A 23,162-nucleotide genomic window follows, 5' to 3' on the forward strand; every position below is an offset into this window, starting at 1 on the left:
TTTCATAAACATCAAAGATACACATGTAATTTTTGTTTCGCAGGTACATTTACCTGTGCAAAAAAAGGGGCGTTCTGCAGCGGAGCCAAGAGGTACACACTTAAGTTGATATTTTATGAGATTTATGTGAATACTTAGGCAACTTATTCATGCAATTTTACACATGATAATTATCTGGCACAGCTGATAGACTAATTTGTAGTCTGCTATTGGGTGGGTGGGAGATCTGGGTGAAGTGGGGGGAGTTAAGGGTGAAAGACTAGGAGGGTCTCGAAGACCTGGAGACAGATTGGGGGAGCTGGTGAAGGTATTGGCAAACTGGTGATTTAAATTATGCATGCATGTTTTAAAATATACCAACTTCCATGTAGAAATCAAGGTTTTTCCATGAACAAGTTATATTTTATGCATGAAAAAAATGTATGTGCACGTTTATAAAATAGGAAAAGTATTTACTTTCGATGCACCGCAGATATTCATGCATAACCAAACATACATACATATGTTGGGGGTTAGACATACACATATTTTACAATATTTCTTTATTGAATTTATACAGTAAAGAAAGGAATACAACTTACTTACAGAAAAAGATAAATGATCAATGACTACAGAATACAAGAAAATATAAAAAAATCAAATAAGTAAACACATCATAAATCGTGCATCTCCAAAAGTAACTATATCAGGCAGAGGCAGAAAAAATTAGGAGGAATAAGGAAATTAAACAAAACCAAAGAAACCAGCCTAATGTGAGCTACCGGCAGTGATACAGCAATAAGGATAAAAAAAAAAAATAAAAAATTAAAATAAAATCTAGACCTACTGGGATCCAGGAGGAGAGGCTACAACACTCCTGGAGTTGATAAAAGACTTGACTTGTTCAGGAAGGAAAAACACAAAGCAATAATTCCGATACCTAACACATTTACAAGGATATCGGAGAACATAAACTCAATACCGGAGTTTTCAAGAAAATCAGTCAAATTTGCATTATTAGGAAATTGAGCAGACTGAGACTGCTGAGCACTCTTTTAGCAGAAGGAAGGAAATAAACTATTTATAGAAGGGACCTTATCAGAGTCAAAGTGAAGAATCTGAAGCAAATATTTCCTAAGGGTGAGATAAGGATTCTCTCAAACCACTCTAGAAAAGTTGAAAAACGCAAGTTTAGATGCCTGATGTGATTTTCAAGAAGTTCAATTCTATGAGCGAGGTTGTTCCGATCCTTAACCACAGAAGAGTTAAAAATTTGAATGTCACTAACTGCAGTTTCAGTAGTCAAAGTCTTAAGACTTCATTTCTACAAGCTGAAAATCAGTTATTTCCCATACTGTCCACCTTATTAGACAAATGATCAATCTTTGTGTGTTAGAATCCTTCAAAGAACTTCCGAAGCCTGTTATCAAGTCCCAGATAACGTCGAGGGTGACCACCGCCGGCTTAGCTGGAAAAGGGGAAGGACTCACCAGGGGACTCCCGGTGTGCCAGACCTGCAGTCCCAACCAGAATTGGAGTGGGGAAAGGATTTATGCACATAGTCTCGATTATCAAAAGTATGCGTGTAAATCCACCTGCACAAAGTTGCCCGTTTGAGAGCAGCTGTAACTCTGTGTGTGTGTGTGTTTGCCACACAGATCTCCGCATACGCCCATGAATTTTCAAAGTGGTTTTAGGTGCTCTCTGGAAAAAAAGCCTGCAGGTAAAAAGAACCCGCAGACTCTAGTCTACATGGGTTTTTTGAAAATGACCCTCTATATGTGCCCAGAGTTTTCTGCAAGTGTCACAACAGCTGAATTTAACAGACATCAACAGTCCAGTTAATACCTTTACTTCAATAAAAATTCTGTACAAAGACAAGTCCTAGGGTTGGAATAAGAAAAGGTTGTATGAATCATTCATTGAATGAACCCAGCTCTTCCAATATTCAACTTGCTGGCTGTCCCAGCTAGACCCAAACCCTTAGGGAATGAGATCTGATAATGCTTATTAAATCCACCTCAACCCCACATGAAAAAGACATTGTGGAGTTTTCCACCAGTGAGAATGACGGAGAGACTCAGTGTTTTTTCTGTGATACTTTTGAATCATTAAGTTCTATCAGTAAATTTGACAGTCAGGTTGGATGGAGATGCACCTTCTTTTCACTCAGATTTAGTTCCTCTGCAGCTTAACTAATCCCGTCCAGGGAAAAGTCTTAAGCAGACATTTGCTTCCAACCTCCTTCCGTGGACAAGAATAGAATTCTGCTTCTTTATTACAGTGCATGTGACTTGCTCAGCTACAATCGGTGACAACATGCTCCTTGGTGAAAGGCACCCATCAGGCTCAATGTTCAAATCTGGGATTCCAGGATTCAAACTGCAGATGTTACTATGCATTCAGAATCTGCTCCCTCTAAAGAGTGACCAGGTATGTGCACTTTTTTTTTTTTAATGTGAGCAATACTTTTTTTTTTTAAATCAACAATTTTTGACAAAGAAACATATATGTGAACGACCATGTAAAACTTGAGAGCGACAGTCTGAAATATATGAGCAATTGCTCATACACAGCTTAGAGGGAACTAAGATTCAGATATAAAGTAAAATGATACAAAACACAGAAATAATTTACAAATCCACAGCCTATCAAAGAGCTTCTCCAATATAAGCCTCGCATTCTCTGATCTATTTTTTTTCCCCCTTTTCAATTTTCAGCTCAGCAGTTTACTCCTGGTTCCTTCGGGCTTTCAGCTCAATCAGAACCAACCTCTATTGGGCTACAGCCACCATGAGCCTTCATTCACAACTAGCCATGGTTCTTCCCCCCCCCCCCCCCCCCCCCGCCTCCCCTAACCTAACCAGTGCAGAGATGGTCCTGACCCAAAGGCTTCAGACCCTGCTGCTCTCTGAAACCTGGTGAATATGTAGCAGGTGTGCAGTGGCTGGGACAACACATTTTTAACTTTGTATGTTATTTTCTTTGTGCAGTAACTGAGGGAAAAGAAAGTGATGCATACTGAGCAGATGCAAGCTGGGACTCATAGGTCAGTCCCTCTGCTAGGCCTGAGTGTGTCTTACTTTCAGGGACTCTCTGAAATCATTATATGTCCTATCACAAGCAACACTAAAATGAAGGCAAATGCATTTATATTTTCCATTTATCTCCCCCTTGAACATCTTCATTTGCCTTGCCTCAGGAAGCCGCTGCATGGGGAAATTGCAATTTTTGCACTGTTTTGCTCCCAAATATTTCTGCCATGCAGCGGCCAATTATCCTCCAGCCTAGAAACGGATGGTTTTAACTTTTGGAACACTCCTCAGAAAGTCTGACCAGATAAGAGCTGAACAGACGTGCGTTCACGCTCTCATTGCACAGCGTTGTCTGCAACACATGTGTGGCTCCAGTGACGGAGAAAGTAAAGTCTCCAATGCTGGCATTTGGGTCCTCAGAGTAGCGACGGGAAAACACAGACATGGCAGTGGAAGAACCTCATTTGTACAGCTAACACACAATAAAAGTTGAGCACAAGATGTTTTGTGCTATATTACACTGCCCTGCTCTTATCTTCACTCATAATCCCACTCATTACTCATAAATGTTAGTTTAATGACCTTTTGAATCAGGCTTACTCATTCTGTGACTATAGGAAAAGCCCTTGACGAACTGAGTTTTAAGCCTGAAGCCTTGTTGTTCTCAGGAGGCTGTAGAATGGAACTCACCAGATCCTCAGACTGCTCTGGTGAGCAATGCCTGCTGTTAGTTTTCCTGCAGGGTGGGGATGGATCCAAATCTCAATGAAAACTTCATTTCCGACCAAGGTTATCCTCGACCCTATCAATATACCAAGGTATGAATACAATAAAGGGCTGTCTATAAAGATGGCACTCTCGGATGGGAGGGGGGAGGGGGAGTTACTACTTCTGTGATGAGGGGGTTTGGAGATTTGTGACAAAGTGTAAGGGGGGTGGGGATTGATTTCATGCCAAATTAGTTTGATGTCATTTATGAATGGCCCCTAAGAAACAACATTAAAATTTAAGTTCTGTGATTTATTAGTTCATATGCAAAACCTATACAGCATGAGGCTGGTACTGCAGTGGTCATGGGATGGCACAACTTGATTTATCAAGGATATGAGCTCTGGCCCATGGCCCCAGCACTTATGGAAATGCACATTTGAAGGTGTTGCTCTGTTCCACAGAGGACGATGATGCCATCCTTTTGTCCTGTCATTTTTCACTTCAAGCTGTTGGGATTTACTTTTCCTCTGCTTGGGGGGGGGGGGGGGGGGGGCTTGGTTACATGTCCAGGCTTGGTATCCACGATTAGTTTAGGTGTCCAGGTTCTGTAGCCATGGTTACGGACTCTGGTTCATGCTTGCTCTGAGGCCCAGATTTCTTTGCTTTCCTGGCCTTGGACACCTTAGTTCTTATGCCACTGGCGTATTCAGAACGTAACATATCATGGATGTACTGTTTACCCTGGCTCTTCCTGTAAAGGCTGGACCTGAAAGAAGGGAAAAAAAAAAGGGAAAGCTATTTTCTCTTCAACTCAAAACCTATTTGAGGCATGCTGCTTCTGAGGCAGTAGCTCTGACTTGTCCTCATTAAGGGGTGCATGGTTAGGTCAAAACACATTCACGTGAATATTTCGCAGACACAATATCAGACATGTCCTGGACAGCTTTTGGGGACAGTAACAAAAAAGTTCTATTTTTTTATGTCCAGATGTTCTCAGCAGAGGGCGAACACAGAGAGGGGAAGGAAGTGAATGAAGCAGCCATTGGCTACAAAATAAGGAATCTGGCTACAGTATGCAGGAAGAACAATTCTAAATAAGATGGCGTTGTGCTTATGAATATGGAAGTCTGAGAAAGGAAAATACTCTGAAAAGAATGCCCACATCCAGTAATGCCTTTATTGTGGATGTATTTGGGAGACAAGTCATAGTGTTCCCACCATAACCCATCTCATTCTTATTCTGTTCTTGAGTACTTCAGAGCACTTCTCTCCAACAACTTACTCAGGTCCTACAGTGCGAGTTCTGAAATACAAGTGCAGCAACACTACAGGAAGCCTTCATTTGCATAGCAAAAGAAGCACCAAATCTGCCACCCTGCATCTCCAACATCTTTGATTAATTTCTGAGTTGGGCCAATAAAATGTATCACAGTCTACACGGATTAGACTTTACAGTTGTTTTGGGTACAGGATACAGTTCTGAGCAGAGACTGATTAAAGTGACATGCACCCACAGGCAACAAAGGGATTTATCTTCCTTGCCCTCCATGCGGGGGACAACAGGGGGTGGGTGGGTTAAGGGACAATCCCTCCTGCCCAAATCCTCCTCTTAGGCTGACCCCCTCCCTTCTTCATCTCCAGAAATTGTGGTGTTGCTTCTCTTCTCTAGTGGCGCCAGCTCCAGGTCATAGCATTAACTAAAGATTAAGATAATTGAGTTTGGGGCCTTCAGCAGGCCTCATGCACAGACGGACCCTGTAGAGCCCCGCCCCTTGCACCAGTTTCCTTGGTTACAGGAAGCCCAAGTGGGAGGAGAGGGCAGGGAATGGCAGAGTGTCAGTGCGCAAGGGCTGCTGAAGGCCCTGCGCTGAATTTTCTTAATCCTTAGTTTCTACTGTGATCTGAAGCTGGTGCTGCAGTGGCAGGCCGCAATTTAGTGGCAGCAACACTCCAGCGCCTATAAGAATGTCACCAGAAGCAGTGCCTACATTGCCTATGCCTAAATCTGGGCCTAATTTATGAGACTGGATCGATCCTATAGAAAACTGGAATCTTTGTGATCTATGTCATCTATTAAAGAAACAAGTTGTTGGAGAACAAGAGCTCTGGAGAGCAAACAAATCCCTTTTTCAGATTTGACTCCAAGGCTGAAGGAAGCACTTACACAGCTACAGAATGTTGTAGGGTAGGAAGTCCCACAACAGAAGTAATGGATACCCAACTGTGACTTCCATTGTGAAAATTCAATTCCCACCCCACAGCCTTCTGTAGATATAAAACCCACCCTTCTTGCATCTCTATAGTCACTTCTGCCACAGGTTCCCACAGAGATGTGAAAACCTCAGACTAGGAACAGATGTGCAGCTTTGTTAGGTAGCTGGATAAAAAACGCATCCAGCCAACTATTGCTGTATATTTAGTGGCACAGCCGCACCACTGAATATACACAGTTATCTTAAAGTTAGCCGGATAAGTTATCCGGCTAATTCTGAATATTGGAGTTAACTGGATCATTTATCTGGCTAATTGAGCTCCTCCCCAGAACACCTCTTGACTGCCCCCCGGGCGGGTGCTTCCATTAGGCAAACTAGTGGGGGGGGGGGGAGAGTGGCAAAGCAAAATGCTGCCAGTGTGAGGTCCAGAGGAATGCTGTACCAGAGCTAAGACTGCCAAAGAAGGGAGGGTGGTCCTGGAGCCACTGCTGTGGGTAGGAGGGTGTCACCAATAAATAAGTAGGGGGGGTGGGGAATAACCAAAGTTTTGCTTAGGGCGCCAAATAGGCTTGCACCAGCCCTGACCACCCCTCACTTATCTGGCCAAATTCTAGCCAGACAAATAGTTATCTGGCTAGAATTTGGCTAGATAAGTGGCCAAATATATGCATTTGAATATGGACCTCAGTAGTTCTAACTTATAAAAGTAAGAAGATGACACCACTAGAAAGCACATTTCTAAACCGATGTAACAAAGTGTATTTCATGTGCCCGCCCTATTAGTCTGCGGAGAATGTAGCCTGCACACTGCCTCAGCACCCCTGCCCAAACCTGTCATATGCACTAAAAACTGCAAAAAGCAGCTCTGTGTGCAGCCAGATTCTATGCTTCCTGCAGGCCCTCGTGAGAGATGGATCCTATCCCGCTCCATGTTGGGAAAAGGATGGTCTGCAGGTGACCCAGGTGTACGGTAAGATAAAGGTCACAGTCAACGCTCTCTAATCACCTCATTACTTGGTGGGGTGAAGGGGGGGCAGATAGGGTTGTGCACATTAGAGGAAAGAATAGAGGAAGCCTCAGCTTAATAATTGCCTGCTGTCAGCTGCAAAAGCTATTGCTAGGAGCAAGAGGCCAAATGTAAAAGCTGCAATGCAGACACCTGTAATTAAAGCCCAGCCTTCAGAGAACAGGGAACAGAGACAGCCACTACCAACTTGAAACTCAGAGAGAAGGGACTTGCTTTATTGCTCTTTAACCTAGACACTTACATTGCACTAGCTCTCAACTGCCCTGTTTACTGAGCTGTAAAATGGTCCAGTTTAACGAGAGCTACCCAGGTTTGTTACTTTTTAAACCAAAACTTGACAAGTTGGCTTACATAGCCTGGACTCTTGCATTTCCTGTAGGGCAGTGGGATTTGGGCAAAAAAAAGTATGAGATTGCACACTAAAGCAGGCTTATTCATGCTGCATCAATGCATATGAAAACCGCAAAGCTGGCATCTTATTAATCGCTGCAAGCTGCAAGCTTCAAGGACCATTATATTTTGGTAATGTCCAATTTAAACAGAAGAATCCTATTCTTCCATCCCTTTACATATGGCCTTTAGACTCACAGGGAAGAGGAACTCTGGTCCTTAAAGGCCAACAGCAAATACAACTGTAAGGATAATGAAGGTATGGAAATGGACTGTGAATGCAAGCATCTCTCACAGTCAATTACCGGCGATATGCTAAAACTTAGATGGACTGAAGACCCTCATGACCAGAATTGGCTGCCTCTACTCAAAAGCATTGGGCACCAACAGAATGGTCTACCTGGCTACAAGTCATCACATAAATGTGTCACTAGTGCCTATTAAGTGCATGAGAAGCTGCTAAAGCCTCTTTCTTTCTCTTTTAGTCACTTCATAATATCAACACCACTTTGCTGGACAATTTCTTCTGGTGCACTTCAACATTCACCGATTCCTCCCCACATTTAGGACACCCTGGAATTACTGAGTGCAGTACCAGCCCTTCATTCTTTTTTTTTTTTTCTTCTTTAGTAAACATATACTAAGAGTGGAACAGTTGCATGGAAAGAAATCTCCACCATGGGCTCGCTTCCAGATTTTGCCTTCAACTAATTAAGTGATATTAAGGAGGTTGTAAATGTCACAAGGAAATTGGCATGCAAGCTGCTTCTAATAATTAGATGAGGGAGGGTGGCAAGGGGGGGGGGGGTGAGATCACAGCAGGTGTTCCGCATTAGGGCTATTCTCGTTTGCGCCATCAGCCTCCTTGATTTCCTGAAGTCGGGGGGTGGGGATGGGGTTCCTAGGCAGCGGTGGAGAAGGTTGCCAAGTTAAGTGGATGTCTTACTGTCCCTGTAAGAATTCCTGGGAGAGTACTGACCACGACCACCAGTTAAGAAGCAAACGTGTCAGAGTGTGCAAGTCTCCCACAAGAGCCGGGCGCTGACCACTCATTAACAGGTTCCAACCTCTCTCATAGTGCAGTTTGTGTATTAAGCAACAATGAAGGGTGACGGGAGTGCCCGTTTTAGAGAAAGAAGAGGTGGTGGATTGAAACTGTTATCTGACTGACCCATACATCTTTATACCAGGATATACAACAATGGACATGTCAATCTCCTCCTCAGTCAGCTGGATATTTAACCTCCTTGCACTCTAGTTTCCCATCAATGCTAACTGCTCCTGACTGACCATTACAAAAGGATATTTTGATAGCATCAGCATGACCGGTAAAGGTCACCACCCAATCTTTGACTGAAAGGCTGGGGGTGTGAGACCTGCGCTGGAGCCCTGGGTGTAAGATGGATTCTTCAAAATCATGCAGCACGAGATATATCAGAGCAATAAAGCAAGAGAGAGAGAGAAACTGTGTCACTGCTGGACTTTATGTAACAGACAGACAATCTCATACTGTGTCACAGTCTCATCACAGAAAATTAGAGAAGAAAAAGTGTTGTCCTCACTAAATCAAAAATTCAAAGAAATAAAGAAGTGAGCATTCTCAAAAATATATTAACATGTCACTATAATACCAGCCCGTCCGCACTGGGATCAAACCAGTCACATGTAAAAAAAAAAGAGTGAACTTGGTCTCATAATGGACGATGCACAAGGTGGCCATCAAACTGACTGGATAAAGGCACCCTGATCATAATCATGTACTGTGCATTTTGTGATTGACCAGCTTGGGCACCCAGTGACACAGCAGAGAAGAGTTACTCTTCTTTGTTTTATGAACTACAGTTATTCATATTTCTAAGAATGGATATTTTCTGGACTTTGGAGATGAATCTTCTTTGTTTTGTTATACCTTCATCGGGACTGTTTCAGATAAGTGGCTTTACGAATTGAGTTTGCATATTCATGGTCATTTTGGCAGATATATTTTTACTTGCTGATAAAAATTCTAAAAACATATTTTTGCGTGTTCTTTCTGGTACTTGATAATAATCAGGGTGCCTTGTCACAGTCATTTTGATGACTACCTAGTGCACCATTGTTTATGATAGCAGGTTCACTGGTTTTTTTTTTTAAACTTGTGATTGCTTCAGTCTCGGGGGTGGGGGTGACGGTTATAGCAACATATTAACATAGCTTTTGGGAGTTCTCATTGTCCCATCACAACCAGTAACTGTTTGCATAAATTATTCAGCTCATGAATTAGCTGAAACCAGTAGAAAACAGCAATAATGTGAGTCCTGCTCTTCCTTCAGTGTCACACAGGATACTAGACAGGCAGAGGATCTCACCCATATCACTGGATGAGAAGTCCTAACTTAACTTATTACCTCAATAATGTGCCTCAACCTCACCTGTTCAGGAGACCCTAATTTATGACCTCTGTAAATGCATCTGACTTTCACTCGCTTCACCAATCAGGAGACCTCCAACCCATCACCTTCGTAATGTAACTGAACTTCGCCTGCTCAGGAGATCTCAACTCAGGTGCCAGGGAACACAAGAAGATCACCAAGCCACAGGGTCAGCCCACTACCTTGACTCTTGCTCATAGATCAAATGTAATTTCTTTTAAATGAATTATCTGACAGGTTCGATATCCAGCTGGTATTTGGTTGCCTTTGGACTGTGACATGTAAGTCAGTAAAACAGGCTGTATTGGCTAGTATACTGGCCAGCACATCTCTTGCATGTTCTGATAAATGCTTTGAGTTGCAGAGGAGAAAACTCGACTCTCTGAAGGTTGTGAGAATTTTTACTGGATCTACGTAAGAATTATCCAAAGATGCTGCTGCACAGGAGCTTTCCAAATCACATTGGGCCATTTCTGAAGAGAGGACCTATGCAATGTCAACAGCTCTTGTGCAACAGCATCACTGGATAATTCTTGTGTTGACTTATTAAGTGAAAATGGATTTTTTTTTCCCAGAAAAAAAACCCCCCTCTCTTTGTTCATTTCTTTCACAAAGATGTCATTCTTTTCTCCCCTCAGCAGAAGAGTTTGAAGGAGCCCTGTTTTTCTCCAGTATCACACCAATCTTTCTGTTTGTTTGGGGGTTCTGAGCACTTAAGCTCCGACAGGTTGAAAAAAATCCAGCTGTTTTATCTCCTGACCAACCCATTCTTCTATGGATCTAATTATATGGTCCATGCATATTAGCTTAAAATCATAACGCAGCTGTTGGTTTATTGTACCATACCCCCTCGCTCCCCAAATAAAAAAAAAGTTACATGTAATGTCTGGAGCCCTTCTATGCTAAAGAAAAAAGCAAGGAGGAGGAGAGAAACTACCATTCATTGAGGCATCTAACAAGGGAAGAAGCAGCAGTAACAGAAAGGTGACATCACGAGAACAGAGAGAGACATTGTCAGGGACAGCGTAATCCTGTGACACACAGCTGTCAGTCAGTGCTCGGCTCCCTGCTGGGTCACAGCAGCATCAAAGCCCACCCCATACCATCTAACATGCTCTTTATGGGCTAATCACACTATTCTTCTGTGAATAAAGCCCCACTAAATCCCTCTAGCTCACGGGAGTATTCCCAGCCTGTTATCCATCTGCCTGCGTGGGGCAGGCAGGGGAGGTGCCTCAGCTTCACAAGGCCAGAACAGTGCCAGCCAATCCCCCACTGCTATAACTTGCATTCTTGCCTCTGATGTATGTACTCGGAATTTAACAAGCAAACCGGAGAAATAACCTATTCACCAGTTTTATAAAATAACTTATAAAAAGTTGAAAGGAACTCGTCAAACAAAACTTCAAAACAGCCCAAAAAGATTATTTGTTGTTTTAAATCAGTGGCGTGAAACAAGAGTTTCAGTAGTCAAGCTAACTGAAAGTCTCTCGCACCTGTCACCATTCGCCAGTCCAAATTTTACCTTTTTTCATTTTAAATTAGTGACATGAAAACATATATCCCCACAGTGCAAGTCCAAAAGGTTTTCAAGACTCCACAAAGTTTAAAAAGATGTCGTTTTCCTAACAAGTCTCATACAAACGTTCAAACTTGAAATCAAAAGGAGTACTTAGCTTGTCTTTTTTAAGCCAAAAGCCAATACTCCTTATAGTTCACAATCCAGATCTTGACATCAGTGTTTTGCACATTGCTGTTTCAGGGGATCTGTTCAAGAGGAAATGATGTCACTAAAATGGCTGAAGGGAACTTTTCCACTATATATTCAAAAAACACGCTGCTCACATGCTTGCTGTCACCAATCATCAGGTTACTCATAGGAACAATGACCATTCAATTTCTGCATTCATACTAAAAGGTGATACTGAATTAATCTTATAGATCCACTTCAGTTCCAAGTGAATCAAATGATCAAGATTGCAACCACAGTTATAAAACATCCACAATTCCGCATCGTAAATGTGCAGGAGAATGTCCTGCTGTAAAACAATGGGATTCCATTGGAGCTTCACAATATCTATTAATAATACAACTGTGATGTTCCATCATCCATGTTGAAAAAGCTCTTTTTGTGTTACTGATATATATAAAATAACAGTTGAATGACAAAATGCTGTAAATTTCAAATTAATTGGTGAATGTATATTCAAATTCAAAACAGTGTCCAAGAGAGCCTGTGGGCAAATAGTACACTTATTGCTTCAATTTTTCCTCCAGAAGATCCTTCAATATCGGAGCATATGAACGAACGAGCAAATCCCTTAATTTCCCAGCTCATTTAAGGGCAAGTTTAGATGGATGACTGAATACTGTATGTGTTGATAGAATTGGCCAACATTCCAAAATCGCTCTTCAAATATGATGTGCTTGTGCAGAAAAAGGTAAAACACAAATCATTCAAAAGTCTTGAGAAGGTTCACGGGATAAAAATAAGAAATCACGATCAATATACAGAGCATGCTAATATGCTCTGCATATTAAATCGTGATTAATTCTTTCCAACGCCTGAGTCTTATATTCTTGTGTCGAGGAACACATGGTCTTCTTGACCGGAAGAGGAAAGTCATTTACAGGAAATTACTTTTTTTTTACCATCATCTCTCATACTTGTAACGACTGATATAACTTCGTTGTGCTGATCCATGAATACTTACTGGGTTTTTTTTTTTTAATACAACTTGGCCTGAACTTCATTATAAAAAAAAGTTGTTTTCTGATCCAACATCAATTTTTGCTACTAATTAAGAAAGTTGCAATGGGGACCTCTATGTCTCTAGCAAAATCAAGGTGAGACCAAATCAATTTTCAAATAATAGCTACAGAAGGTGTCAGCAAGCCTGACGTTGTGTGACACCTTCTGTAGCTATTATTTGAAAATTGATTTGGTCTCACCTTGATTTTGCTAGAATTTGATTATGGTGGACATTTTTGACTCTTTCTATCATTAGTTGTGGACCTCTATTTCTCCCAATACCGTGATCTTATATGTCACTGATTTTGAATGTTTATTTCTGACAGATTGTCTTTATAAGAAATTAATTTTTTTCTGGAGGCAATATTGATGACATCCTATTATTGTGGTCTGGAGATTTTTTTGAATTAACATCTATTTTTCAATGGCTGAATTCTTGTGACTTGAATTTACAATTTTTTATGTGTATGACACACATTTGATTACTTTTTTTGGACATTATTATTACTATTACTGAACAAAATTTTCAGTTTTCAATCCATTGGAAATAAATGGAATGAAATATGTTGCTTCATTTCTCCAGTTTATAGACCAATCTTCTGGTAGGACAGTTCTTCTGTTTGAGAAGACTGTTTTTCGACACAAGAATATAAGATTGGGTTGTGGAAATGGTTTCCCATTTTCTGAAATGGGGATACCCTCCTCATATAAAAAAGTAAATAAAGCATGCTCTAGTCATTAATCGTAATTTTTTGTTTTTATCATGTGAACCTGTTACATTTCACGGCTCACAGGACTGCCCTTAGAGCCGCCGCACTCACCCCAGCCATTGCCAGACGTTGCTGTCACTATATATAATGATTGTCCCTGTGAGACAAAAATAGCTTTTCCAATGCGGGTAATTGAACATAGCAGTTGTATTATTACTGCACGTTGTGAAGCTCCAATGGTATCCTATTTTATTACAGCAGGACATTCTCCTGCAGATTTATGATAGGGAATTGTGGATGTTTTATATCCCTCTAGCTGCAGAGGCAATCTTGACCATTGTTTGATTCAATTGGAACTGAAGTGGATCTATTAAATGAATTCAGCATCACCTTTTGGTATGAATGCAGAAATTGAATGGTCAGTGTTCCTATCAGTAACCTGCTGATTGGTGACAGCAAACATATGATCAGTGTCACTTTCAAATAAAGAGTGAAAAAGTTCCTTTCAGCCATTTTAGTGACATCATTTCCTCTTGAACAGATCCTCTGAAGCAGCACTGTGCAAAACCCTGGTTTCAGGATCTGGCTTAAGACCTACAAGGAATATTGGCTTATAAAGGCAAGCTAATGGAGAAATTACTTACCTAATAATTTCATTTTCCTTAGTGTAGACAGATGGACTCAGGATCAATGGGTTATGCTCCCCTGCCAGCAGATGGAGATGGAGTCAGATTTCAAAGCTGACATCACCCTAGATACACACCTGCAATGACCTCAGCCCTTCAGTATTTCTCCATCTCCAGCAGATGGTGGATGTACCTCTCCCTATGGGGATTGCAGTACTTTTTGGAAGGAGAAATTCTACACTTAAATTGGAGAAACAATTGAGCCCCGTTCTCTTGTGGTGATACCTAAAGGTCCCTCCCCCAGCTGAGAACACCTGCGGCGATTTCCGAGATCCCTCAGAGGTGTGTCTTGAAAGTTGTGTATGAGACAAATGATAGGAAGATAAAATCTTTTAAACTTTGTGGAGTTTTGAAAACCTTTTGGACTTGCATTGTGGGGATATATGTTGTCACATCACTAATTTAAAATGAAAAAATATAAAATTTAGTCTGTTAAATCATGACAGGTGTGAGAGATTTTCAGTTAGCTTGACTACTGAAACTCGTTTGATGCCGCTTATTTAAAAACAACACATTTCTTTTGGGCTGTTTTGAAGTTTTGTTTGAAGCATTCCTTTCACCTTTATATAATGTTATGTACTAGGAATTTACTCCTCTCTCTATATATGCAGGGGGGTATGTGTGTGTGCAGTAAGATTTTATGTGGTAGAAGTTGTTACAGCTGAGCTGGTGCTTAGTCTCTTGAATTAACAGTACAGAATACTATAGTAACACTTTCTCTAGATACAATCAGAAAACTGAAATGGAAAATGGTTCAAAGTTGAGTGCAGTGGGTTCAGATTCTGTTCCTCACTAGTGTGGTCCAACTGTCCAATGTATGGAGCAACAACCCCACATTTTAGTTACACAGTGACCAATTATTTTCATTTGGTTGAAAAAAAATTCATCCAATCCAATGCTTTCCAGTGTTCTCCCTAATGGTCAGGCTAGCTGGACTAGGAGTGAGCTGAATATTCTTACAGTGACACTTAGTGGCCAGTGAGAGAGCAACACTGCACCACTGGATTTTCCACACTCAGCGCTCACTCTTATTAAGGCTCTGTAAATGTATTTATTTCTAGCATGTGCCTCCCAGGACTGCCAACTCATTAAAATGTTTTTTTTTTATTGACAGTCTTACTTTTTTTTTTTACTGACATAAAATTGTACTTTTGCTTTTTCGTGCACAGCTGGGCTTACTATCCGGAGATTCGCCTCTTTATGCACTGAGACACAATCCCTGATACCTCATCAAGCCTGTGCCCCCAGCCTCAGAGACATGGGCACTACTGCTCGGGACCTATTTTACTGACATTACATTAATTTTACAAACAAGTCAATTTCTGGCTTTTTGTTTAACTGACTCTTTCTTGTCAACCTCTATGCCAGCTGCTTTGGGTACAGACTAAGGATTCTTAACCTTTCTGAAGCTGCAAACCTGTATTATAACACTGCCCTTCCCATACTTGATGCACACATTTCCACCACCTTGTCAATCTTGGTTACTTGTTTGCTTAGATTTTTCCTATCTTACCTCTTTTCACTAACTGGCTGCTGCCTGGGGACTCTGCTCTTGCATGGATAAGCTTTGCTGGGGCTGGGAAGCCCTCTATAGATGTATCTGCTGCTCCTCGTGTGTCCATGCAGGGTACAACAAATTTGATAGGAAACCCCAGGGCATGCTGCACGTGCCCACAGCGCACACACACTGCTAGCTCACTTCCCATCCTCAGACTCCCACAACCCAGATGTAATTATCTCTGTTTAAACAAGACACTTTCCCACAATAATGAGAGCAGGAGAAGGGGAAAGCACGAGAAAGGGAAGGAAAACGAGTACAACAGAAGATAGGTTAAGTAAGGCGAAAAGCTAAAAGCTGAAAAACAGAGAGGGAAAGAAAATGCTGATTTGTGCAGAAAGGGTCTCATGGCCCCAACTCCTCACCAAGAGCACATTAAGGCAGCTCCAGATGCTCAATGACAAGGCAGAGGTCCTTGCACCTGGACAGTAAAGCCTCTTACCTTTTTGATTTTGGTTTCTTTTTCCTCTCGGAAGCTGCAGACTTGGCATGGCTCAAATTCTGAGGCGCATCTCTCAGTCCAAAACTCTTTGCGACATGGCCCAGGTGCAGGGACCTCACGTGGAAGATGTGCTTCAGGCTTCGGGGATATGTGGCATATGACTGAATGAAGGACTGCAGGGCTATGGAAACAAATGACCACCTAAATCAGTGTGGCTTCTGGGAATTTGGAAAATAAAGCCCAACACATTAAGTGAGACACAAAGAACACTTGGAGGGCTATACTGTATTTTCATGCAAATTCATGTCATTTCTCGGTTTTAAATTCTGCCTAGACTCCACAACTCTGCACATTTCAACTCATGGTTGTTGTAGGAAAGGAAACGCTCTCTAATTCTACAGAGTGAAACCAAACACAAGAAGTGCAGAGGGTCAGGGCTCCGGCTGTTTCCCACACTAGCATGGGTTGCTTGCCCTGGGAAAGGTACCAATCACTGCCTTTTCCTTGCTTCTGGAGACAGATTTGCCTGCATCTTAAGGGTCATCTCTAGGTGCCTGCTTGTAAACGCAAGAAACAGTTTGTTATTTATTTAGCAAAAACGAATCTGCCGAGCCAAGTAATGACCTTCTTATTAGCTGAATTCAAAGTTATTAAGCCAGCTCTGAGTATGCAGAGGGGACACCCCTCTCTAAAGCGATATAAGGACTGACCCTCTCCACAAATAAACAAAAATCTTGCAAAGAGAAGTGGTCACTTCAGCAGCCAGCACGGCCCAGGTGGCCCTTAACTAATCTGTGTTTGGGGACAGAATAGGCCTGAACACCTTCCTTCACTGGAGCTTTACTTCAGGGAATTAAGTTACGCCCCAGTCCCTCCAAAATAAAGTACATCTGTAAAACAAAACCTTCGCAAGTGATTATGTATTTATTAATCTTCAATCAAGAATTGCACTTTCATATCTGCACTGGTCTCTTTGCTCAGCATAAAACATAACACTTGCCAAGCAGACAGAAAAAGAGAACTCATTTTATATTTTGGAGATTTCTATACCAATGAATGACCAGGGATCATGGTATGAAGCCTGAGAAAGGAAGACTCAGAGGAAAAGGTGAACATATTTCTTTCCTGAGAAGAGGGTACATGGCTGGATTCAACAACCAGCAGAGGTAGTGGAAACCAGTACAGTGATGACAGAATCTAAGCTTGCTTGGAACAGATAGGGAGGGTGGTGGTGAAAGCAGGGAAGATGAATGAACGACTGGAGATTGAGGAGGGTCTGCAGGCAGAAGGAGAATTCCAAAAAAGGCACAAAGAGGAAGTGAGTGCATTCACATAAGCAACTCTAAGACCTATAAATGAGAAACATGCATGTAAAAAGGGAAGCGGGGTAGAGACCAGTTTTGGTAACAGGCTGCCACTGCTCAGAATAACTGAACGGCAAATGTGCCCGGGTCTCTGGCATTATGTCTGTCTGGGTTCTTGTCTCACAGGCAGGAACTCAGTGCCCTATTATTCATTCACCAAGTGTGGCTCGCCAGGACCAGACGAGCATGCTTACTGAAACACATCATTAAAATGAGGGTTGTAAACCTAGGGAAGAGTTCACAAAACATGCAAACACCCTATCTAATGCGCCAAGAAACTCTGGCAGGTGCAACCAGATTCCAGCTCCATACACGTGGGCTTCTCCAGAGTCTGAGCTCCCAGTCCCACACTGGCTCACGTGCTGCAACCTCTATGCCAGATTACAAAGCTTTACCCTTGCCAGATTCAGTGTTTTATTCTATTTGATCAGAAATCAAATAAATCCAGGACGATTCCTGCTGGGGAAGAAAAGGCCTGTCCCGGGGAGCCAGTCTTTACTCTGCCTGCTAATAAGACTTCCCTTTCTCAGGTAGAGAGGTCCCCAGGCACTTCCTGCCAAGCCCTTTGACTTCTCTCAGTTTATATGCTGTGCCTCTTACTCTGGTTTCCCAGCCACCATCTTACCTGAGGCCTTAACTAATGTGCAAGTGTGAGCAAAAAAAGGAGAATGCCGTTTAAGTAGCTGGCAGTAGCATGAGCTCAGAATATCAGTAGCCAATTTTAGGGTTCATGGTTGATAGGGTGCATGCACAGTGTAAGGGTAAGTACATGCCTCACATGGCATCTGTTGCTGGATGCAGTACTGATATTTCAGGGTTTTTAAAAAGTGCTGCGAAGGCATTGAAAATCTTCTCTTCCCCCCTCCCCAGCTGACCTGCGAGGACACTCAATATTTCCTGCAGGTGCCCCCGAGGGCATCCCACAACAGACAGCCGCTCCCCTCAGAAACTGCACAATTGGGACAGATTTGTTCTTGTTAATCCTGGCTTCTCCAAGACCACTCATAATGACTCAAAAATCACAGTTAATATATGAAAATATTTCAGATTTTTCTTTCACTCATGATCTCTCTCTCTCTCTCTATATATATATCTCAAATGCAACACTATTTCCCCAAAAAGGGAGAGGGACATTTCTAGCTTGGGCTCATTCTCTCAAGATCTCTGTGCTTAAGATGCTTGCATGTAACTGATTCACCCACTGACCTTTCTTTGCCTGTAAGAGGTTTTCCTCAGTAGCGTGGACGTGGTCCTCAAATGCGGTCTGTAAGACAGTGGCTCGCTCTCTCACTTCCTGTAAGCCTGCACCTGGTGATTTCTGGGGGGAGGGGAAGATTAAATCCAAGGCTGACTTTGAGTGGGGGAATAATACAAGCAGTTTAGAATAGATTTAATAACAGTAAAATCGCACAGTAACCACCATGGGGACACACAGGGTAATCCTTCCAATATTACTAGTAAAAAAGAAATATTATTAACATAAAGGTGTTAAGGGTGAGAACAGACATAGGAGGAGGGGGCTACTGGGAAGCAGGGAGGGCAAATTTAATTTCTTGTTTTAGGGCAGCAATTTCTTTTTCGAAAAAATAAAGTAGATGGCGGTCGCCGATAGATCAGAAAGGCAAGGGTCCAGCCTGCTCTTGGCATGCCGCCGCACCAAGAAATCCTTCTTTCAATCTGTCTCCTCCACAGTGAATTTTGCAGAGCAATAAACTTCCCACCATAAAGGAGAATCAGGTGTCAGAAATCTGATTTTTTAAGCTTGCAGGCTCTTTTTGGCTAAGCTCCAAGAGCAGGTTTTAAACCATAGGCCTTTTTGCCTGAGATTGAGAACCTGCGCATGGGGATTTAATGCACTGTGACCTATCTCTGCTGAGGATGTGATGGAAGCAATTTTCAACTTGTCTGCATTGGGACAATGGCCACACGGATTTTCATCCACAAACTCAGAGTACTTTCGCTTTGAAACTTCCTGCAGGTACAAAGTACCAGCAGACATCTGCACCTGCTTTTTCTGTGAGCAGAGTTTTTGTGAAAAAGCAGGCAAGTTTTGAAAATTCCACCTACATGCGGACTTTGATTCTCACCCTAAACAGGCTCCCAAGAATGCCTTCTCTCAATAAGACTAAAAGTCAGTGCTTCGTAGAACACCATATGGACTTTTAACCATAACTGGGGAAGGGTGTACATTTCAGACAGCTGATTAACCCAGATAAAATGCATAAATCACTTTGAAAATTGTCCTCAATGTTGTAAAACCTCCTGCTTAAAAAAAAACCCAAAAAAAAATTGCTTACTGTAATCAGGGTTCTCCATAGACAGCAGGATGAATTAGCCATGATACTTGGGTGATGTTATCCTGAATGGACCTCTTTCTCTAGCTCAGTAACATTTTTACTACGGAGCAATCCACAAGCATGAGGAGACTCCAGGAAGATAAGCTGCTTGCAGAAAAACTCTGTGATTGTGAGACCCCTCCCAAATTTTCAGAGATTCCTGGCAGAAGGCTCAAGATTCTGTGTCCCCTTGCTTGTTCACATAAAACATTGCCATTTGTTGTCAGTTTAGATCAGAATTCTCTTTCCCTTAAGACGATGCAAGAATACTCTCAAGCATACTGAAATGGCTCATAGATCCAAGAAAAAAAAAGACAGACATTCTGTTGCCAATCAGATCCCTTAAGTATGGAAGAGGCCCATGAGCGTGCCCCCATCCTCTTGTGGATGGATCCATGAAATATAATTTGAAGAGAAGCACCGATCTCCAGGACCTTTGGATCTAGCCACCAAAGAAGAGACATCTTCAGCTCCATGGTAACCTTCATAATATATGACAAAGGCTGGAGCAGCTGATCCCACTATGCACAGAGGTCCCACTGGAGAACCCTCATACACTACCTTATACACTACTGCCACCATATGCCAAGGACAACCAGGATTGCTCGGGCCAGGACTTGGATCCTGCTGCTCTACAGTATTTTGAAGGGGTTAATAAATATTTGGATAAAAGTGAACCAGGTGTTTCACAAAGATCCTCATGAGAAGCTTCTAAGAAAATTAAAAAGTCATGGGATAGGAGGCGACGTCCTTGCAAACTGGTTACAAAGTCATGGGATAGGAGGCGATGTGGACTGCAAATTGGTTAAAAGACAGGAAACAGAGAATAGGATTAAATGGACAGTTTTCTCAGTGGAAAAAGGTAAACAGTGGAGTGCCTCAGGGATCTGTACTTAGATATGTGCTTTTTAATATATTTATAAATGATATGGTAAGGGGTACGATGAGTGAGATGATCAACTTTGTAGATGTCACAAAATTATTCAGAGTAGTTAAATCACAAGCGGATTGTGATAAATTGCAGGAGGATCTTGTGAATCTGGAAGAGTGGGTGTCTAAACGGCAGATGAAATTTAATGTGGACAAGTGCAAGGTGATGCATATAGGGAAAAATAACCCATGCTGTAGTTACACAATTTTAGGTTTGATAATAGGAGTTACCACCCAGGAAAACTATCTAGGCGTCATAGTGGATAAAACATTGAAATTGTTGGCTCAGTGTGCTGTAGCGGTCAAAAAAAGCAAACAATGATAGGAATTATTAGGAAGGGAATGGTGAATAAAATGGAGAATATCATAATGCCTCTGTATCATTCCATGGTGAGACCATCCCTTGAATACTGTGGGCAATTCTGTTCATCGCATCTCAAAAAAGATATAGTTGCATTGAAGAAGGTACAGAGAAGGGTGACCAAAATGATAAAGGGTATGGCTTGGCTTCCCTATGAAGAAAGGCTAAAGAAGTTAGGGCTGTTCAGCTTAGAAGAGAGATGGCTGAGAAGGGATAAGATAGAAGTCTATAAAATCATGAGAGGACTTGAACGGGTAAATGCGAATTGGTTATTTACACTTTCAGATAATACAAGGACTAGGGGGGCACTCCATGAAGGTAGCAAGAAGCACATTTAAAACAAATTTGAGGATGTGGTTAAGGCAGTCAGTGTAGCTGGGTTTAAAAAAGGTTTGGTTAAGTTCCTGGTGGAGAAGTCCATAAACTGCTAATAATCATGTTGACTTAGGGAATAGCCACTGCTTATTTCCGACATCAGTAGCATGGGATCTAAGTAATGTCTGGGTACTTGCCAGGTACTTGTAACCTGGATTAGCAAACTACTGGAAACAGGATCCTGGGCTTGACTGACCCTCGGTCTGACCCAGTAAGGAAACTTATGCCCTTATCTAGTATCCCACTGCATTTGATTCTCTGGGTGGGGATGAGGTTTGAGTTGGTAAAGTTAATAATGAACCCTAGTGACTGAAAGCCAGATCATCTTCTGCAAGGAGTCAAACACCCCTTCTCCAACCAGTCATCCAAGTAAGTGAAGACATACTAGGCACTTCGTAAACATCCTTTGGGGCCACCGAGAGCCCAAAGGGAAGAAGCTTGTATTGATAGTGAAAAGGAGACCACCATGAACCTGAGGTATTTCTAATGGGACTGATGAATGAGTATGAGAGCATACACATCTCTTAGATCCAGGCTCAGTCTCCCCCCTGGATTCTATCTTGAACTTCTCCCATAACAGGCTTTTGGTCAGTTTACGTAAATCCAGGTTGTGTCTCAATCCTCCTGACTTCTTAGGGATAAGGAAACAGCGTGAATAGAACTCCTTGCCATGGTCTTTTGGAGGGATTGATTCCATACCCCGCTGGCTGAGAAATGACTCCACCTTAAGATGAAGCTGGGTCAAATGAGATGTATCCAGATTGAAGGATAAATATTGATTCAGCACAGGTTGATGGGAGAAGTGCAAATGGTCAAAGAACACAAGATTGAGGACCCAATGGTCCTTGATTATCTTCTTTCACTCCTCAAGGAACAGATGGAGACGTCCCCTTTCCGGAGGAGCTGAGGTCTGAGGATTAAAACTCAAAGACCAGTCTTAGGCTAGGCCTGCTGTGCTTCCTTAGATTGATGTCTCTCACTTAGATATCCTTAAGCTGGAAGCTGCTACTGTAGGAAGCGCAGGTGGAGGCGTGATACCTCTTCCATCAATTTCAGCGGTATCTTTAGAAGAAGGAATGCTTATAAGAAAAGTAAGGCTGTCAAGGAGGATGAGGTTTGCGTGATCCCTGCCGTTAAAGACTGAACAGCCAGATGCTGCACCTTGATTTGAGTAACAGTTTCTCTGATTTTGTCTCTAAAGATATTGTTCCTCAAACAAGAGACAATGGCTAATTTTTCATGAATTTCCTCATGTAAGAACATAAGAAATTGCCATGCTGGGTCAGACCAAGGGTCCATCAAGCCCAGCATCCTGTTTCCAACAGAGGCCAAACCAGGCCACAAGAACCTGGCAATTACCCAAACACTAAGAAGATCCCATGCCACTGATGCAATTAATAGCAGTGGCTATTCCCTAAGTAAATTTGATTAATAGCCATTAATGGACTTCTTCTCCAAGAACTTATCCAAACCTTTTTTGAACCCAGCTACACTAACTGCACTAACCACATCCTCTGGCAACAAATTCCAGAGCTTTATTGTGCGTTCAGTGAAAAAGAATTTTCTCTGATTAGTCTTAAATGTGCTACTTGCTAACTTCATGAAATGCCCCCTAGTCCTTCTATTATTCGAAAGTGTAAATAACCAATTCACATCTACTCGTTCAAGACCTCTCATGATCTTAAAGACCTCTATCATATCCCCCCTCAGCTGTCTCTTCTCCAAGCTGAACAGCCCTAACCTCTTTAGCCTTTCCTCATAGGGGAGCTGTTCCATACCCTTTATCATTTTGGTTGCCCTTCTCTGTACCTTCGCCATCGCAACTATATCTTTTTTGAGATGCGGCGACCAGAATTGTACACAGTATTCCAGGTGCGGTCTC

At 42.1% G+C, this 23,162-nt stretch overlaps 1 protein-coding gene across 5 annotated transcripts in view; it reads right to left on the reverse strand.

Annotated features, from left to right (window-relative positions):
* Window positions 1-525: 525 nt before the first annotated feature.
* Window positions 526-23,162, reverse strand: part of DDX31 (DEAD-box helicase 31) — a 147,228-nt gene continuing 124,591 nt past the window's right edge. For all 5 annotated transcript variants that reach the window (XM_029614155.1, XM_029614154.1, XM_029614152.1 and 2 more), the window contains 3 exons: window positions 18,485-18,596; window positions 15,915-16,095; window positions 526-4,491 (listed from right to left, as the gene is read on the reverse strand). In XM_029614155.1, coding sequence (XP_029470015.1) covers window positions 4,311-4,491; window positions 15,915-16,095; window positions 18,485-18,596 — 474 coding nt within the window. In that variant the 3' untranslated portion in view covers window positions 526-4,310. The remainder of the gene's footprint in view (window positions 4,492-15,914; window positions 16,096-18,484; window positions 18,597-23,162) is intronic.

This window comes from Rhinatrema bivittatum, chromosome 8, assembly GCF_901001135.1.
Source record: "Rhinatrema bivittatum chromosome 8, aRhiBiv1.1, whole genome shotgun sequence".
NCBI lineage: Eukaryota > Metazoa > Chordata > Amphibia > Gymnophiona > Rhinatrematidae > Rhinatrema > Rhinatrema bivittatum.